Consider the following 18154-nt stretch of genomic DNA (forward strand, 5'->3'; position numbering starts at 1 on the left):
AGTTCCTTATATTATCCATATATTTGAACATAGCCTCCGAAGATAGGTGGCTTGGCTTGAGAAAGCGATCGCCTTCTTGCATGTTGCATTGCAGTATCGCTTGCCAATTTTTATGTGCAGCATTTTAGCCATTCGATAATCATGGTGACCTATTCTTGGTCTCATCTGAAGGCAGAACGTAACCAGGTCCTGAGCACCTGTCAAGGCAGGAAGTTATAATTTGGAAATATTTGAGGGGAAGGTATTGAAAAGGGGGCTTCCCGAACCACTTAGCGAACCCCTGAACTCGGCTATTGAGAGGTACAATTTTAGCGCGTTCTCAAACTACTTTGACCCCCCTACATATCGAAATTTCATCTGCGCGTCGATAAATATTTGCGCACTACTAATACTTTGGAGGCGGACTTCGCTTTTTTTTGTCGTTCTGGGATTTCATCTTTTAATTGTACCCTCAAAAGCGGTCTTGCGATAGGTGGGCAAGAGTCTGACTTGTCAGACCTAGACTGCGAGCTGTCACCGGAATCACAACACGCAGACATTATTTTGAATATCTTTGAGAGAGCAGAATATTGTGTCTTAATATGGATAATATGAATTATAAACTAAAATAAATTACAGAAGTGAAAATCAGGATTCAACCAGCGAGAGCAGGAACAATAGACACCACTAAGACCCTCCCCCAAGATCAATAGCCAAAACCCTGCCACCCTGGACATCAGTTCTATTAACCAACCTAGTGTGCCCACCATTTGTTGTAACATACAACATCCTCCGATCACTCTTCGTCCTCCCAAATTTCGCCGCTGTATTCCCCTCAATGAGTACCAGCGTATCGAGATTTTCATAATCCAGAGAAACCACCTTTCCTGCGGGTGTAATCTTTCGGATAAGATCAACTCTCCCTCTCGCAATATATGCATCACCCACGCCATCAAACGTAAAGTCCCTGCGGGAATCCAATCATGATAAATTTACACACGGAAAAAAACCCAATTCCGTAATCGTGAAGTATAGAAATCCTTCCCTGGTATGCACGCCATTGACACCGAAGGAGATGCCACCCACAAGCGCAGTCAACGTAGGGTCAGGCTGCGTGGCAGTATCATTAAGCACGACATCGTATATCGAAGTCCCCAGATTGAGGCGCCAGATCACTCTAAGAGGGTGAATTTGCTTTCCTTCTAGACGACAGTTGCTCTACTCAAGATAATGACGTCTGGGATATCCACAATCTTGGATACCACTGCCGTGCCATCATGGCGGAAATCCGGTTTCTAGACTGAGAACGATTTTTGGTTAGCGACGGCCGTGAAGCGGGAGAAATTACCTTTGGTGATGGCGCAGGCATCTCCTTTCGATCTCTGCAATCCGGAGGATTCCGAGAGCTTCTGGGAATTGTGCGACTAATTTTGGGATGGGGTTTTGATAGAAGGGGTCTATTTGATATAGATTAGGCGAAATGATGAGTGTAACCAGGTGCTGTGCGTTGGAACGAACCGCGATGTTCTCCATTCAGGTGATATTCGGAAATTCGCAAAGCTGACGGATGGTTGGAGGAAAGCATTGTTCTGGTTGAAATGGGTGTGCAATGCACAATTGAAGCAATAAGAGGATTGCCCAAATCATCATGAGAAGAGAGTATTGTGTCGTGGTCCTTTCAGCTTTACAGTTATCGAAGCAAAATCTGATGGCTTGTGAACCTTGGTAACTGAGGAAATGTTCTACTTATTACATACCAAGTATTGAGCCATGCTGTTTAGTATTTATCTCGGTGAGGTTGTTTAATGTACAGTATTACAGTGAGTGAGGCAAATGCAACCTGGGGTCGACAATGTTACGCGGATTGGTCGCTTGGATTGAAGAACTGGGGCAACAGCGCGACGAACCACAATAAGTAGAGCTTACTGTATCTCATCGCGGAGTTAACCACTGAGTTGTATCGTCGGGGTGAAGTTCAGGTCCTGAGATGGCTCCGGGGAATAATTGCTTACCGGACGGCGAATCTTCGTATAGTATTCCTTCCAGCTCGGATCCGTTGGTCGCGAGAGAGTCGCGAGAACATATTGTGAAGGACTAAGAAAGTAGCGAGACCTTATTCCCACTCGGAACTACGTGCGGGACTGACCTTTAAGACGCTTCGAATGGTATTTCTGCATTCATCTGATATCTTTTATAGCTGTTGCTTTTCTCGGTGAAATCGATGTGGGCAAGTGAGACATAGTAGCCTTTGAGCAACAAAGATCACCGAAGTTGAGAAGGAGATATGAGAAAGACTCCCGAATTGAAACCCGAAACGAATGTCCGGATCGTATTTTGATTCTTGAACCAAAAGATCGATACACAATTCATACCAACTAACACAGAGGACGCCAAAAGTTAACCAAACCGAAGCCCCATAGAATTCAAACTCATATAATCCATCAGACTTTTCGGATCTAATTCCCAGGTCCTTTGGTAACCCTCTTCGCAATTCCCTCAATCTCACCTTTAGGCAACATACGACAGTTCACGCCCATCTTGTGCTCCAGCCCTGCATAAGGTCCTTCTGCATATGTTCTTTCACCACGCCAGAACATCATACATCCGCAGTGGCCGCACCGATTGAACGAAAGGCCGCAGTCGGCGTCCTCGCGGATGTAAGCTTGGAGTGTGGTATCGCTCGCCGTTGTCACTACCACATCATTGCGTTGAAAGTAGGCCCATAGAGCGCCGTATTTGTAGCAGACAGTGCAGTGGCACTCGAGGAGTGAGGTGGGTTTGGAAGGCAGTTCAACTCGAACGCGACCGCAGTGGCAAACGGCAGTGAAGGCCTCATCTTTGCTGCCGGAGGAGTCGTGGCGGGGCTGTTCGGTAGCCATAAGTGAATAAGAGGAATTGGCGTGGTAATGCTGGAGAGACTCTCTTTCGTAGAAGTATTGGTTGATGATCGTGAGAGATTTGGAAGGCGAAGGATCGTGAAAAGTCTTGGATAAGTGGAGTCTGCAGCGCAGCAGGTTAACCTGTGTGTTCCACCGGGTGAGATTGCAGGGATTCAAAGTAAACCATTTTCAAAGTGACCAGGTGGAATTTTCGTCAGGCATCAACTTCCCGTCTATGTAGCACAGCGAACGGGACGCAGTAAAGCTGTGTCCCGTTCGCTAAGCATTAATTATATCTTTATAGTAAGTAACCCAAATACTGTTTTCTAACTATATCAAAACCATTTCTAAAGTGTTCCCAAGCGGGGGGGTCAACCGCCCCACGGACCCCAGGCGAACCCTAATTAATCCGAGCCACCCTCGCGGGCTCGGGACCAACCCTAGCCTCCTAACCAAAGCGTTTCTAAACTTTGTCTAAATTGTTATAAAATCGTTATGGAACTGGTTCTGTCTTGAGGTTAAAAAGTCAATTTTCTTTAAGTCAATAATCAGGCAGAAACAACCTGGTGGGTCTTTATCCGCACTCGATAACTGACCTGGCGGAGCACACAGGTTAATTTGGTGCGCTGCTCACCGGGATAGAAGTCACGGATTCACGTGGCTTACCCCGCCTGCTGTCACCTACTATGTGTACTAGCTGTGGCCAGGTCCCTTGAGTCAATCAGCATTGGGCATGCTCTCTTACAATCGCTACGTCTTCGAATTGATCTTTCAATGAACGGCAGGTTTATATCAATATCTAAATTAGCTAGAAAAAGGCCGGAGAGGAATGGCGAAATTATCGTGATATTCACAAAGCGGGTCGCATTCAGGAGCTCAGCAAGTAGTGAATCTTTCCGGGCATATCTCATTACGGTTAACCTTAGTCAACCATCTTATCAAATCATTCAGATGGAAAATGCGATCAAAGTAATTTGACTCCGCAGCACTCTTCAGCCATTTCCTGGTATGGTCGCTCTCAATTCTTAGCACGGCTGCACATACATCAATTAATTCACCTTTTCGTTATGATCCCTTCCAAGTGGGGGACGGCGGATAGAATCCAATCGGTCAAAGCTAAAGAATTTGGTAATATTAATATTCATGTTTTCCGTTTGATGGAAACTCCATCGCAGTATTAACAGATACATCATATCACAATCTCCGGACGTTGTCAACCTTGACGCACTATTGGGGGCTTCTTGACCGAAGTCAACGCCCTTGGTGTAGGGACAAACTTGAAGAAGTCGTATTCCCTCCCGCTCCGGCGAGCCTACTCTGGACAAACGCCAAAGCTTGGCTGCCATATTCTTTTGGGTACTCTTGATGTACCGCTGGATCGTTGTTGGCCCTTACTATAAAATAGATCCGCTGCGTCGCAATAACTTTGAATGATCTCGGCAACTGCTGTGCAAATCTGATCACTTGGGCGAGGAGCAAACTAGGATTATTAGCTCAATTCAACACAAACCATTAAATGTGAACGACTCACTCCAAGGTCCGTCGAATTCCCAACATTATAGGGTGCTCCTAGAGTATGACGAGGATCTCCCATAAGAATAACTGCTTTGACTCGGGCCGCAACTGCGGCGGAAATCGGAACGGTGCTGTTAGTAACTGCTCAGCCGGATCACCTACTCCACACATAGCATTATCCATGACCTGTGCAACCTGTGAATATCCCACCAACACAATCTACGTGTCTGGGAACTGAGTTGAGAAATTGGTGACCTGGTTCGTTGTAGCCAGAACGCCCGCTTCTGCTGAACTTCCATATATATTCCCACCCGTTGCTGGGTGATTATTTGCTCCTTGGTGCTCCTGGGTTCGCAGCGACGATCATGTCAACGAGAAGGCCTGAGGATCCGAAGCTATTTGATTGAGGTACTGTGGTCTCTCTTGCGCCGAATACGTAGACGTTTGGGCAAGATTGCTCCCGTGATTCGACGATAGTAGTGTGCCCGAGAGCATCGGTGACGCAGAGGCCCCCGCCGATAGCAAAAAAAGAGTTGCTCGAGAGAACATATTGAAGAATGATGGTATGGAAAGAATGAATTGCAATAGCCCAGCTTGCGAACACCGAGCAATGCAAGGGACGAGCAAAGAAAGGTGCGCCAAAAATATGATGCGGAGGAATAAGCAAACGGTATGATACTTCGTGGCCTAAAGGCCCGGACAGCAAGGCCAGCATTGCATATAATGTTCAAGATTCACACATCCTGGCGATCTCTATCATCCCATGTCTCGACGCCACGGCGGGCATTCCCCACAGTAACTTCACTATGAGGCACTCCGCTTTACATGAGCTTCTCATTGGATTGTTTTCTAGGGAACCTTGCTAATTTGTATCAAAGTCAAATAATTGCGGGAAATATCAAACTGCTGGCGTGGATAAGACAATTGAGAATTTCGGCGGAATGCCTCTGTTTACGGTAGGTTTTTCGGCGGTTAAGGACCCAAAGTTCTGAACGAGAAAACTATGAAATGCGAAATTGCGATAGTACTTTAATTTATACGTAATTGCACGTAAAATAAGTACGGAATCGCGTAAAAGCTAAGTATCGTTATAAAAATTATAAAAATCTTTTACTTCTCTGATTAAATAATCTCTTTTTAATTAAAAAATAAAGAAGAAAGAATGAGCGTGAGGTGCAAAGAATGTTTTTTATCTGTCCGGTCGCTAAGCTAGCTTTCTCCTTACAACCTAGCTCGCGCAGATAAAGTGGGGCTACATTAAGGTCTACCCATTAGGAGCTATCAATTTAAGCTAACCGAGATCCCTAGTCAATGCACACCCCAAGCGAATGCACACCCTGATTTTAGCCGAACCTATATTATTAAATAGTTATTTACTAAACAACTAATAATAATAATAATATAATTTTTTTATATTTGAAAAGAGAAGAAGCTAGAGTATTCTTTTATATATTATATGTAGCTATTTTTAGATTTTAGATTTATTTAAATTAGCTTTCATTTAAAATTTTGAGATTCTTATATTCTTTAATTTAAAACTTAATATCTTTATATATATAAATACTTTTAACTTCATTTTTATAAGTTCACTTTACATTATATATAGCTATAAGTTAATACTATTATTTTTATATAAAATAATATATTAGATATAAAATTTATTTAAAGATTTCTTTTTTAAAAAAAGAAACTTAAATTAAAAACTAAAAATAATCAAAATTAAAATAAATCTTTCATATATAAAGCTAGCTAAAAGTGACTATTCTAATATATAAAATATTTATATAACCTTATAATAAGTATAATATTATTAGTAAAAAATAATATAAAAGTTTTTATTAAATATAAAAATATATATAAGTCCGGTTTTCATAAAATTATTAATTTATTTCATATTCTATATACTAGTTTATAATATTATAAACTTTGTTTTATAAAAAAACTCTTTTATTTTATATAATATAATTAATTTAAATATAAATTCGACTTTAAAACTTAAAATTTCGAAATATATTATAAATTCTTATAAAATTAAGTACTTCTTTTAGATTCGTTTTTTATATTATAAAAATAAAAGTCTTTATTAAAAGTTTTAAAATTAATCTCTATAATATAAGTATTAATTATATTTTTAAAGAAATTTATATTTTAAATATACTTTATTATTATAAGGATATATTAATAAAACCAGTTCCTAAAAGCCTTGACTAAATTATATTATTACTATAAAATTAAGTAGTTTTTAGTTTTTAATCTTATTTATAATTTTATTTAAATAATATTAAATCCTGGTAATTTATAAACTTTAAGCTTAATATTAAATACGCAATATACAATATTACGTAAACTTTATACTATAATCTTACTTAATATATATAAAACTAATGATATACAAATTTTAAAGTTAATCTAATTATTAGTTACTTAATTGTTAAGGTCTAAAAATCGGTGGTTTTGGTGGGAAAAGGGTGTGCATTCGCTTGGGGTGTGCATTGACTAGGGATCTCGGTTAATCAAGCGGGAGCATAGATAAAAAATTCTTTATATCCCTTCTTTCGTCTTTCCCCTCTTTTTATTAAAAGGAATCCTTTCGCAGACCGTTTTTGAGCAAATTAGGGGTTTTATATATAGAGAGAGAAATTTCGAAAATAAATTTTTGCGAAAGTACTTAATTTTGGTATAGTTGTGTACCAAAATTTAAGTACTTTCGCAATTTCGCAGTTCACAGGTTGCTCGTTTACGAGCCTGATCGCATAAGTCTGTGCTTTTAGCGATGTTTCCAGGCCTCGCGAAACCAAAGTCGATGACTTTACCTTGTATTTATTTAAGAACTACTAACCCTATTTTCTTTAAACTCGAGCGCATAAGATAAAAGAAGTTAAATCGGGTTTAGAAACCTTATCCTAAGCAATTATGAAAAAAGTTAGAATTGTCAAAGTTCTCTTCAGTGAACAATCGTTAACCTTAGCGAAATGCCCTAAAAGCACAGACTTATGCGATCAGGCTCGTTAGAACTTTTGATTCTTAACCGCCCAAAAACCTACCGTAGATCAGGCAGCAACAGCGCGAGGCTGTGTCCGACGAACATCTTGAGCTGAACCCGGAAGTTTCGAGACATCGTCTTCCCTAACTACATCGGCTTCAGACGCAGCGGCATGGGTAACATCTTTCTGCTCATCGGATCATGACACTGTAGCCATGGACCCCATCGCTGCAATCGGATTTGCGGCCAGCATCCTCCAGTTCATCCAATTTTCCACTTGCCTCGTGCGAGGGGCCTACGAGATCCAGCGCTCGTCTACCGGCACCACTTCCGAGAATGCGCAGATCAGCAATGTAATATCCGACCTCCAAGAAGTAGCCGATGACCTAGAAGCAGACTTCAAGGGGAGCAACAAGCACGAGAAGGCGCTGCTCAGGCTGGCAAAGCAATGTCACACCGTCTCAGACGAGCTCATGAAGATTCTGGGCAGGCTGAAGACGAAGGATGACTCTAAGTGGGAGAGTGTGAAGGTTAAGTTAATGAGCATTAGGAAGGAGAAGGAAGTGGCCTCGATTGAGAAGCGATTAAGTGCATACAGCATCGAGCTTCTCCTCCGCCTCTCCTTGATGATGCAGTATGTGGTTCATTATCTGACCTTGAGCCGATTGCGCTGACATGCAGACAGAGGCCAGCAATCGACGATCAAAGACCATCTTGACAAAATCCAGCAAGAAGGCGTCAAGCTTTCCAGCCAGAGCGCCGAGCAGATCTCGGAGCTCCGGAAAGAGCTTGCGAGCAGTGTCAAACAGCTGCGGGCAGAGCCTTTGAAGATAACCGGTGATCCAGCTGTCGCTCAACTGCTCGCGGAACTCGGTGGTATCATGGCGAAGATCGAGATCAGGGCGAGAGCGCTGCCAAGGGAGAATGCCGTGCTTCGCCGTCTCTACTTTGATACTATGTACTCGCGCGAAGACACCATCAGCATGGCCGAGAGCGGTACGTTCAAATGGATGCTTGGAGAGCAAGATGCTGCATCATCTAGATCTTCAACATCGGGAAGCGTTGCGACGGACTCTCAATTAAATAGCGAAGATGAAGACGAAGGAGTAGATGACTCTAGAACAGATATAGCGGAACCCTTTTCAGCTCCTGAAAGTGAAGAAAATCCGAACCAAAGCTCACCATCGGCTCCAGAAACCGAGGAACCCTTCCCCCCTCCTGAGGGCGAACAACATCTGAGCCGGAACCCATCATTGGCTTCGGAAGATCAAGTGGACGAGTCTTCAATTGTGCAAGCTTCCAGTCCCGATCCATCACCAGAATTGGATATGCGAGAGATCGTCGCAAACTCATTCCTGTCTTTCATAGAGCACGGCAACGGTATTTTCTTCATTTCCGGAAAAGCTGGTTCTGGGAAATCCACTTTGATGAAGTTCCTGGGAGACCACGATCGTGTAAAAGCTCTCGCAGAGTCATGGGCTGGAGAAAAGACCCTGGTGTTTGCGCCCTTCTACTTCTGGAACTCTGGAGATCGGCTACAGATGTCCTTGGAAGGCTTTTACAGGACGATCCTGTTTAAGATCCTGCAGCAGTGTCCTGAGATGGCTGCAACACTATTCCCACAGGAGTTCAACGCTCACCATACCAATGATAATTTCCTGGGCCCGTTCCGGATCGTTGAGCTTAGAGCAGCTATGGAAATCTTGACGAACACAACGGAGTTTCCGAGCAATCGCTTTTGCTTCTTCTTTGACGGTATGGACGAGTATGAAGGTGACAGCCTGGAGCACCTCCAACTGGCTCGCATGTTCAAGTCTTGGGCCAGTTCTAGCGACATCAAGATAATATGCTCTGCGCGACCTCATGAGGAGCTCATGAAGGCGTTTGCGGACGCGCGCGTACTTGTTCGCTTACACGAGCTCACCAAGGGAGATATTCATAAGTTCCTCATTTCCCAGCTTCATAGAGAGCTCATAGAATCCGGGTCGGAAGATAAGTTGGAGGAGTACACAAGTTTGGTCGATGATATGGTACAGATGTCCGACGGGGTATTCCTCTGGGCCTACCTTGTGATGAGATCCATTCTAAGCGGCATTGTCCATGAAGATACAACCCAGACACTCAGAGAGCGAATGCGGAGCGCACCGAGAGAGCTAAACGATCTATTTAGAAAGATCCTGAGCAGCGTCGACCCCGCACTGCAAGGCAGGTCAAGAAACATGCTTCTGCTTGCCATAAATGATCCCTTCTTCAACAACATCCCCGCTATTGCATATTCTTGGCTACCAGATCTCCAAGACGATGAATTCCCATTCTCTTCCCCAATGAAACCTCTCTCGCAGGAAGAAGTGGATACACGACTACGCATTGTCCGAGGTCAGCTTTCAGCACTTACCAAAGGCTTGCTGGAAATGCAGACCACAGATGCGACTGATGCCTACTCCAAGTACACCGTCGGTTTCATGCACCGAACCGTTAAAGACTTCCTCAGGAATGAAGATGATTGGAGAAGAAGTGCCTCAGGAGGAGACCTGCTCTCAACAGAGCAGCCTGAACTATATTGGCGGCTCTGGTTGGCCATTGAAAAGTTCACCCCTTCGCGGAATCTGGCGGGCAGCTTTTACACACCTTACACACCTTTCTTCTGGATAAGGACGTGCCCAGATTATGTCATTGCGCCACGCATTCTAGATGCATTTTGCGAGATTGTGGACGCAGCCAATATGTCATTCAATTCAAAGGCCCATCTAGGGGTGCGGGCCCATGTATCCGTGGAACCATTTCAACTCGGGAAAAAACGTGAAAGATCACAGAGATATTTTTACTACACAGCCGAGAGCATATCGCCCATCCGGTGTGCTCTCTTCTATAACCAGTCCAACTACATCATGTCGAAGCTGAAATCGAAAGCTTTCCTCAACGGACATAGAGCGCAGCTGCCTCGATTCCTCCTCATCAAATCCAGAGAACTCAAGCCAGATGTCCAGTTCTGCAAGGCAATGTTCGACTTGGGCGTGGTCCCAAGCGATGAAATCACCATGCTCGAGGACCAGCCTCCCAAGCCCATCTGGCTGGTTTTCCTTCGCACTTTCCTCCATGACATCTGTTGGGGACCAGATTGCCCTGAGACTAAAGCCAGGGAATTTCTTGTCCCCATCTGGCTCATTTTCGAGGAATTCCTGCTGCGTGGTGCGGATGCGGATGTGATTTTCGTTCTGAGGGAATTTCCCCCACGTCCTTCTCCACCTCCTCCTGGTCCTCGTGCTCTCCTCACTCGACATGACATATCCGTCAGGCAAATGGAATATCCCACTTATTACCTGGAGTTGGAACAGCTGGTAGACGCCTTCAGCCCGTCGAACGCTAGATCGCTGAGGAGGTTGCTATCAAAGCGTTCTACCGACAACCTTTGGGCCAAAACAAGCGGCTTTGTAAGCAATTTTGCGTTGTGGAGAAGCTCGGCTCCATCGTCAATGAGGGACAAGTATTTGCCAATTGAGACGGAGTGGCTAAGCACTAGGAGTTGGGTGCCGCTAAGTGTGATGACGAAGTCGCACGAGCTCGCAGATGACTTTAAGTATGATATTTTCTAGGCGAATGATTGGGCGATGGGCTTCAAATCCCGATTCTCATCCTCTGTCAGACCGACGGAAATTAGAAGTTCATATAGGTAGCTTGAATACACTCTTTTGTCTTGTTGGACAGGGAGAAAGGTCGCGTTGATACCTTGGTTGGGTTGAGGAGCCTTTTGAAAACTGTGGAGATTGTGAAAGAGAAATCTAATGAAAATATGTTGAAGGGTGTAGTGAGAGGCAGGAGTTTATTATCTGTGTTGAATGTTCTTTGGATAGGGAACGAGGTAGCAGAAATTTTGGGATAGGGTGCAAAAGACCGAATTCTCACCTAGAGGTTTAATAGTGGAAGAAATCCTACACGGCACACATCTACACGAAAACCTAGGCTATCCAGTTGCTTCCAATATTAACTAATAATCCTATACAGTATGTGTTGCATCAGAGTACGTGGGCAAGATGCGTGAAGATGATGTGGACGACGCTGCTAGTGGTTGGCGAATCAGGCGGCAGCATTTCTATACTCTACTTAATAAAAAATATAAAACTCTAGTTATTTAGTAAGAGTATAAGATAAGTTTTATATAATAATAAGAGTAATTAAAGCTTTAGTAATAATTAATATGTTAAAAATAAGCTTCTAGGATTTTAATATTAAGCTATTTTTCCTTACTTATCTTAATAACTTATTAACTGAACGTTTTCCGGGTCGTACCTTAGCGTGGTTTACGTTTCCCTGTGTGTTTGCCTGGGACTCCGTACTCTCTATATGGCAGTTCTCTTACTTTGGCATCTTTCCTCACCCATCTCACCCATCTTCTCTATTATCTCCTCTGCTAGCTTCTTTCTTATCTCTCTAATCCTATCCACTAAGACCTTTCTTACTACTCTAGTCTCCAGAGGTTTACATGGTGAGAGGGTAAATAGAAACAACTTTCTAGCAATTCCAGAACTAATTCCTCCTGTGCTTGTGGTCCAGCTGCCGAAGACTTTAAGCGCGTGAATGCAGGTGAGGGAATCTTGGCCACATATCGTGTTCCCACTCATAGATCAATACTCTATGAATGCTTTAGTCTTTTGCCAAGAGCGAGCGTCTCTTTATTAGAAAAGATATCTATCTCCCTTGTAATAAATAATAGCAACGCCCAGCGGGCTGAAAAGTCATTTAGCCCATTCAAATTCTGAGCCTTAAGCTATATATTTCGGAATATAAGAACTTTCGTGGGGCATTTTGACATAGGTAGGTGTACGCAAAGCTTCGAGTGGTGCTCTTGTTATGTCGCTCCAGTGTCTCATTACTGATCTCGTAAAGAAATTAGAATATCATTATCATAACAAAATCCCACAGGCATGCCATCATTACATTCCTCCATTTAACAATAACCCCAAACCCTCGAATCAACCCATGGCCACAGAATTTCCAATCGCTATATTCCAGAATAAGTCGTCGTCCTCGGCGTGGCAATCAACACTCACCCATCATGTCCTAGCCACTCACCAATCCAGTCCCATCACCCCACCCTTCCCTAACCCGTTCCCTCGTCTTTGATCAGCCCCGACATCTTCAACAACTCCCTGTCAGCCTCGATATCGCCCATCCCCATATTCACCGTCTTCCTTCTCTCCGCTTCCCTTGTCTCCCACAGCCAAGCCCTCCTATGCTCCTCGGCTACACTTGCATCACCAACGCCCCAAACCTCAATGGCATCAATCTCAAACCGATCCTGCCAATCCGCACCATTGCCAGATCTTGCCGTCGCCGGCAATCTCGAGGGCTGGAACGAGCTCCCGCTCGAGGTGATGTGCGTGAAGACCCCGAATTCGAGTGCATCGTCAATGTGCAGCGATACGGGCCCGAGGGGCACGTATTCGTCGCCGATCAGCGAGCTGCGGCGGGTTAGGCTCGGGCTGGAAGGGCCGGAAAAACTGCTCTCTGAGAAACTGCCAGAGCCGTAGGCGGTGTCACGCGCCGAGTAGTTGGTGATCGAGGACCGGCGGGTGCTGTTGGACTGCTGCGAAGCTGTCATGGAGCTGTAGGTTGGGAGGGGGGAGCCGAAGCCTAGACCCGAATAAAGTGAAGGAGGTTTGTTGAAGTACGTGTAGTTTTGATTGACGGAGGAGGCGGGGAACACGTCGTGGACGGGGGAGAGCTGGAAGAGGGTAGGTTTGTCATTTCCAAAGCTGGATTTGTTGCTTGCTTCCCAAGGGACGGGGACGTAGGCGCCGTAGATGATGCGCTGGGTGTCTGGAGCGGATGCTGCTGTTGAGGCCGTCGCGGATTGAAGGGGTGGAGGGGAATCCACGCTGGAGGAGAGTCGACGGTGCGGGAGTTCGTCGAGGAATGCGCGCGCTTGGCTCTGCTTTGTGGTGGGGGAGAGGAGGGTGCCCGAGACGAGCAGGATGGAGGGTGCATGCCACTTGAACACAGACTTCTCAAAGGAGCCCATGCTGTAGCCTTGGTTATGGCCGAGATAAAGCGGATGCAGGCGGTGAAAGATACTCTTGTCGGAGAAAATGAAGGAGAGCTGGGAGAGCAAGTTGAGATCGAGGATGTCACCTTCCACAGGTAAAAGAGGCTCCGGTGTTGGAATTTGCACAGGTTGTATATGAGAGGCAACCGTAGCATTTGGAACTTCGGGAGTAGATACCGGTGCAGCGTCTTCGGGAATGGAGGCCTTGCTCTTGCGGACATCGAAATCCTTTGGGAAGAGGAATTGCTCAAACAGAGGGTTAAAGCTATCGAACAGGTGAGGAAGGGTGTTTGCGATCACGGCGTCAAAGGCCTTGTATCCGATGCCAGAATTCTGCCCGACCCCAAAGGACGCCAGGATGCACTCGGAAGTGGCACGCAGACCTTCGAATCGCCTCTCGTGCAATTGAGTTGTGTACAATGACACGTTCTCCGCGCGTCCGATAGGGGCAATGAGAAGGAGGAGTTGGAGAAGCTTTAGAAAGCGTTCGCTTGGGATCGAGCCATGTTGGACATTAGCCTTCTCACCCTGCTTGTACACTTCTAGAGCATCTATCAGCTCAAAAGCATGGAATGCGAGCTCGTCTTCGTCGCCTCCACCTTCCTCCTGCTTTTGGTTCCCCATCGTCGAAGCTTCGGCTCTTGTATCTTGGGCTTCACTCGCAAAAGCAGCCCCACCTGTTGTCTCCTCTGCAGGGTCCGTTTTCTTCGTGGTAGCAGTCGAAGCCTCTGGCTCAAACACTGCACAAGCCCTCCATATCTCCCGTCTCCAAACCTCCTTCCCATTGTGCAGCACCTTCATATACCTGCCCGTCATCAAACACACTATCCTCAACAGCGCGTCGCCCGTCAACACCGCCGGCGCATGGCTTGGAAACGGAAAGGCGCCTACATAGCTGCACAAGTGATACAGCGCCGCTCCCGATCCCAAGGCGTCAGGCAGCTCAAGGAACTTGACAAGCGTGGCTTCTGGCCAGTATGTCACCCCACCCGACTGCTCCTCGGCCAGCGACTTGAACGTCTGCTTGAAGCAGCGGAGTTCGAAGGGCGAGAAGCATTTCTTGGCGAAGATGTTAGTGAGTCGGAGGGCGAGTTCCTCTTTATAAGTTCACACCATCATCAGGATCTTAGTTCTCATGAGGTTCTGCTCTACGATTCTGCATACCTGGAGAGGGCGGGTCGGCGGCGGTCGAATTGCCCTGGCCCATGATTATAAGTGTACAGGTGTTGGAATGTTGTTTCTCTTATTTCCTCGTCATCCGCAAGCATGTAGAGTTTGTAATCGAGAGAAGGCTGATAAGGATTCCGGATCTACTGTACCCCACGAGTTTACCCCGCAGTTACGTTAATCGGCCATGACAAAAGAAAAGCTATCGCTCTCCGGATAAGCGAGAAGTCACGTGCGGTGCTGCTTCGAATACGGATGAGGAATATCGGGAGGGAATAGCGGCGTTATTTCCAATTTAGAAGGAGTTTTCTTTGGGATGGTTTCTTTGCGCAGAATTTAATGTTCGGATCGTACGGGTGCTGAATCTTCAAAGGAGGGATGACCGCTGTAAACTAGATGGAGGAAAAGGCTCAGAGGCCGTCGCGTGTCGATACTCTAGTACTCAGTGTGTCAAATGATTAGGTTTGATTTGATTAGACCCCCTTACTCAAATCAAATCAAGTCAAAATCAAGCTAATCAAAGATGATTAATTAGATTTATCACGTGACTACGCATATAATTCTGGAGCTTTGGAAGCCGAGATAAGGCTAAAATAAGGTCTGGGCTAGCCGTATTCGGTATTGCTAAAGGCGCTCTTTACTAAAGCAGGCCTAGCGCTAATTAGTAAGAGAAGCCAAAGGCGCTAGAACCTCCTTGATTTCCAGTAATTTCTTGCCACTAATAAAAGAGCTATAATTAAACCCTTATAGTAATTAAGGAATAAGAAATAAGGAAAGAAGAAAAGAAGGAGGGAAAAGAGAAAGAGATTTCTAAAGAAGAAAACTATTAAGATAAGGTAATATTGCAATAGTAGTAAAGAGCTTGAATTGAGCTAAAGGCTATCTGCCAGGCTTAAGGAAGCACTGGCCATATGCTAAGTCACGTGTAATTGTGCCACGTGACCGGCACCACATAACAAAACCTGGAAACTAGTTTATTATTTTAGATTTAGACTAATTTTATACTCTTATATATGTTTTGTGACTGCAGGAACAGAGCAATGGAACGAGGCTCAAAGATTAATGATTTCCTATATCTTGAGAATTTAAAGCTAAGGAGGAAGGAGTGAGGTGTGGCAGTGGATAAGTAGGTATGGCCAAGACTACTGAAACGCCGAGCTTTGGAAGCGAGCCTGGTTTGAACCATAGCTTGGAACCTTAGCTGAAACCAACCCCTTTGGCTGAAACCAACCATGTGACACCAGCCGTCATATGTTTTATAGATTTTATTTATATCTTATTAATATAGCTATTAGTTATTTAATAATATTTAAAAATACCTAAGAAAATATACTTTTATATTATTACGTAATAATTATAATAAAAATAAAGCCAATTAAATCATACTTAATTCTAATTAATTAGCCTTGATTATTTTTTGATACACTGCTCGTGCTCTCGTGGCCCTTCTAGGCACATTTGGAAGGGAAGTTTTCTTAATAATCGGATGGGTATTTGGATTTTTCGAGGTGTTTAAACAAGCGATTATTCGGATTTTACATAGGGCTATTCTATTCTGGTGATTGGTTCACCTCTTAGGCAGCACTAAGCATGCCTCTGATCGGTGACCAAATACGAAGATTGCGGCATAAAGTGACGGGATTACAGGGCATTTGTACCGCAAGTCCACTTTCAGGCCACTTTCTACTACACTCACCCACTAAAGTCCCCTATATTTCCAGGCTACTCCCCTATAAGCACGCTATAAACTATAAACAAGGGGTACCACACCTTTAGAAGGCATATCCCCTGTACTTACAGGGGCGGACTCGCTAAAGGGTCCTATAATAGCTCTCTCACAGCGCCCGAGCGCTACGGTTGCTCCCCCAGCAACACCTTAACCCTTGAAGATTTTCCACCACCTTGGAAATGTCTCACAGCCCTTGTTTTAGGGGTTCAGGCCTAGAGTTACAAGGCTTATAGCAGGCGCAGTACCTTAAGCCACACCCTGGAGTCCGCTAACACCCCTATGCGAACGTAAATGCCCTGTAATCCCGTCACTTTATGCCGCAATCTTCGTAGGAAACCATATCCGAGGGTTGGTGCGAGCAATAGTAAATCTTCCCTCATATTTTCGTTCTCGCAGATAACGGCTCCAACTTTGCATTGTCATCTGTACGTTAACCTCCTGCCTTATTTAGATTCCCGAGTATATAGCACATGCCGCTGCGCCTGTAACACTACTCAATCGATGATAGCCTTGCATCGCTGACGCATAAGTTGCCATGAGGCTGGGTGACACGGCCTCGGCTTCGAGATGGACCCTCCTTTTATCCAGCTGTCACAAACTCAATCTCATATCTCGAATAGCTCATCTTCGACAGAGGAGTCTGACTCAAAAAGTGTGAGTGGCAGAGCACTCAATTAAACTCGGTTGGGCATTATATGTACTCACATGAATATATCAGAGCGCGCCATCATCTGCATCTTCTACCAGTCCATCGCCAGGTCTCAGCACGCACAACACGAAAAGGGCAAACTATCACGTGAAAGATATTTCAGAGTTTGCCAGGACAGTTGAAATAGTAAGGCCAGTTTGTAGGATGATCCGAGAAGTTGCAAGGTTAACGCTGCTCTAGTCTGCGAATAGAGCATTTCCAAACCGCGGACTCACTAGGTACAGGCGCATTGAAGTGCTATTACTCAGATGGGAGGAAGACGAGTTGCAAGTTGAGTGGGAACTTAATGATCTTGCCAAAGTCTTCAGAGCTTATAAATTCAATACCGAGACATGGCTGATTCCAACTGAATCTCCCTATATGAAAATGATGGGCAAAGCATTGCAATTCGTAGGAGACTACCAGAGCGAGGACACTCTCCTTATTGTCTATTACGGCGGGCATGCGAAAATCAATGAAGCAAGGCAGTCCACGTGGTCTTGGTAAGCTTGAAGTTTATTCAATTTTTCCCTATACAGAGCCCCGTAATAGATACAGGCACTATTCAGCCTTTCCCTCTCAATCGGTGCTCGGGAAGATCGAATCTTGCTAAGCTATAGCATAGTACTCGTGATCTTGCCCACAGCTCCTTTGAATGGAATGGATGCCAGGCATTATTCGAGCAATTAAAGTCAGATACGCTTCTCCTCTTAGATTATTGCGCAGCTGCAGCTACAGCCGCCACTGTACCATGCCGCACGAATTCGATAACGGAGATTATTGCTGCGTGCGGATGGGAGACGTAGGCCCCTGAACCAGGTCTGCATTCTTTCACTAATACTCTTATCGAAGTGCTTGAGGACTGGATTGAACACAAGTGCTTTTCGGCTGCAATGCTCCACTGCGAAGTTCTTTCGATTCTGAAGCAACCTCGGCCAAGGAGAAACAGGGAAATCAGCAAGAATCCAGTCTATATTATTAGCACATCAAATCCAAAAACATGCAGCATTGAGTTAGGTCGTCGGTCTGCTCTCACTTCCCTCGTCGGAGAAACGATGCAAACCATTGACTCTACTTCTTCATAAAATCAGCCCCAGGTCTCCTCTTCGATGGAAACAGACGCGGCTGGCTCTAAAGGCGGTATTGTGCATTCCATTGCAGGTAACGATCA

General features: G+C 44.9%; 5 protein-coding genes across 5 annotated transcripts; 1 reads left to right on the top strand and 4 right to left on the bottom strand.

The window, feature by feature from the left end:
- Positions 1-595: 595 nt before the first annotated feature.
- On the bottom strand, positions 596-1751 carry K444DRAFT_638934 (uncharacterized protein; the record flags this gene model as incomplete). The annotated part of the gene is made up of 6 exons (XM_024884320.1): positions 596-602; positions 764-946; positions 980-1089; positions 1328-1436; positions 1498-1568; positions 1737-1751. 6 exons carry the CDS (start codon positions 1749-1751, stop codon positions 596-598), a joined length of 495 nt encoding a protein of 164 aa, XP_024726355.1.
- A 386-nt stretch (positions 1752-2137) lies between these two features.
- Positions 2138-2990, bottom strand: K444DRAFT_623009 (uncharacterized protein). Its single transcript, XM_024882214.1, has one exon. The coding sequence runs from the start codon at positions 2856-2858 to the stop codon at positions 2436-2438; it is 423 nt and encodes a 140-aa protein (XP_024726356.1). The 5' UTR covers positions 2859-2990; the 3' UTR covers positions 2138-2435.
- A 996-nt stretch (positions 2991-3986) lies between these two features.
- K444DRAFT_713306 (uncharacterized protein) lies at positions 3987-4833 on the bottom strand. Its single transcript, XM_024888292.1, has 2 exons — positions 4390-4833; positions 3987-4338 (listed from the first exon to the last, which is right to left on the bottom strand). The coding sequence occupies exons 1-2, from the start codon at positions 4413-4415 to the stop codon at positions 4110-4112; spliced, it is 255 nt and encodes an 84-aa protein (XP_024726357.1). The 5' UTR covers positions 4416-4833; the 3' UTR covers positions 3987-4109.
- Positions 4834-7448: 2615 nt separating this feature from the next.
- Positions 7449-11346, top strand: K444DRAFT_671059 (uncharacterized protein). The gene is made up of 2 exons (XM_024887704.1): positions 7449-7990; positions 8042-11346. Exons 1-2 carry the CDS (start codon positions 7572-7574, stop codon positions 10947-10949), a joined length of 3327 nt encoding a protein of 1108 aa, XP_024726358.1. The 5' UTR covers positions 7449-7571; the 3' UTR covers positions 10950-11346.
- Positions 11347-12454: 1108 nt separating this feature from the next.
- On the bottom strand, positions 12455-14606 carry K444DRAFT_649042 (restriction of telomere capping protein 5; the record flags this gene model as incomplete). Its single annotated transcript, XM_024885531.1, has 2 exons — positions 12455-14496; positions 14564-14606. 2 exons carry the CDS (start codon positions 14604-14606, stop codon positions 12455-12457), a joined length of 2085 nt encoding a protein of 694 aa, XP_024726359.1.
- Positions 14607-18154: the final 3548 nt, after the last annotated feature.

This window comes from Hyaloscypha bicolor, assembly GCF_002865645.1.
Source record: "Hyaloscypha bicolor E unplaced genomic scaffold K444scaffold_191, whole genome shotgun sequence".
Classification (NCBI taxonomy): domain Eukaryota; kingdom Fungi; phylum Ascomycota; class Leotiomycetes; order Helotiales; family Hyaloscyphaceae; genus Hyaloscypha; species Hyaloscypha bicolor.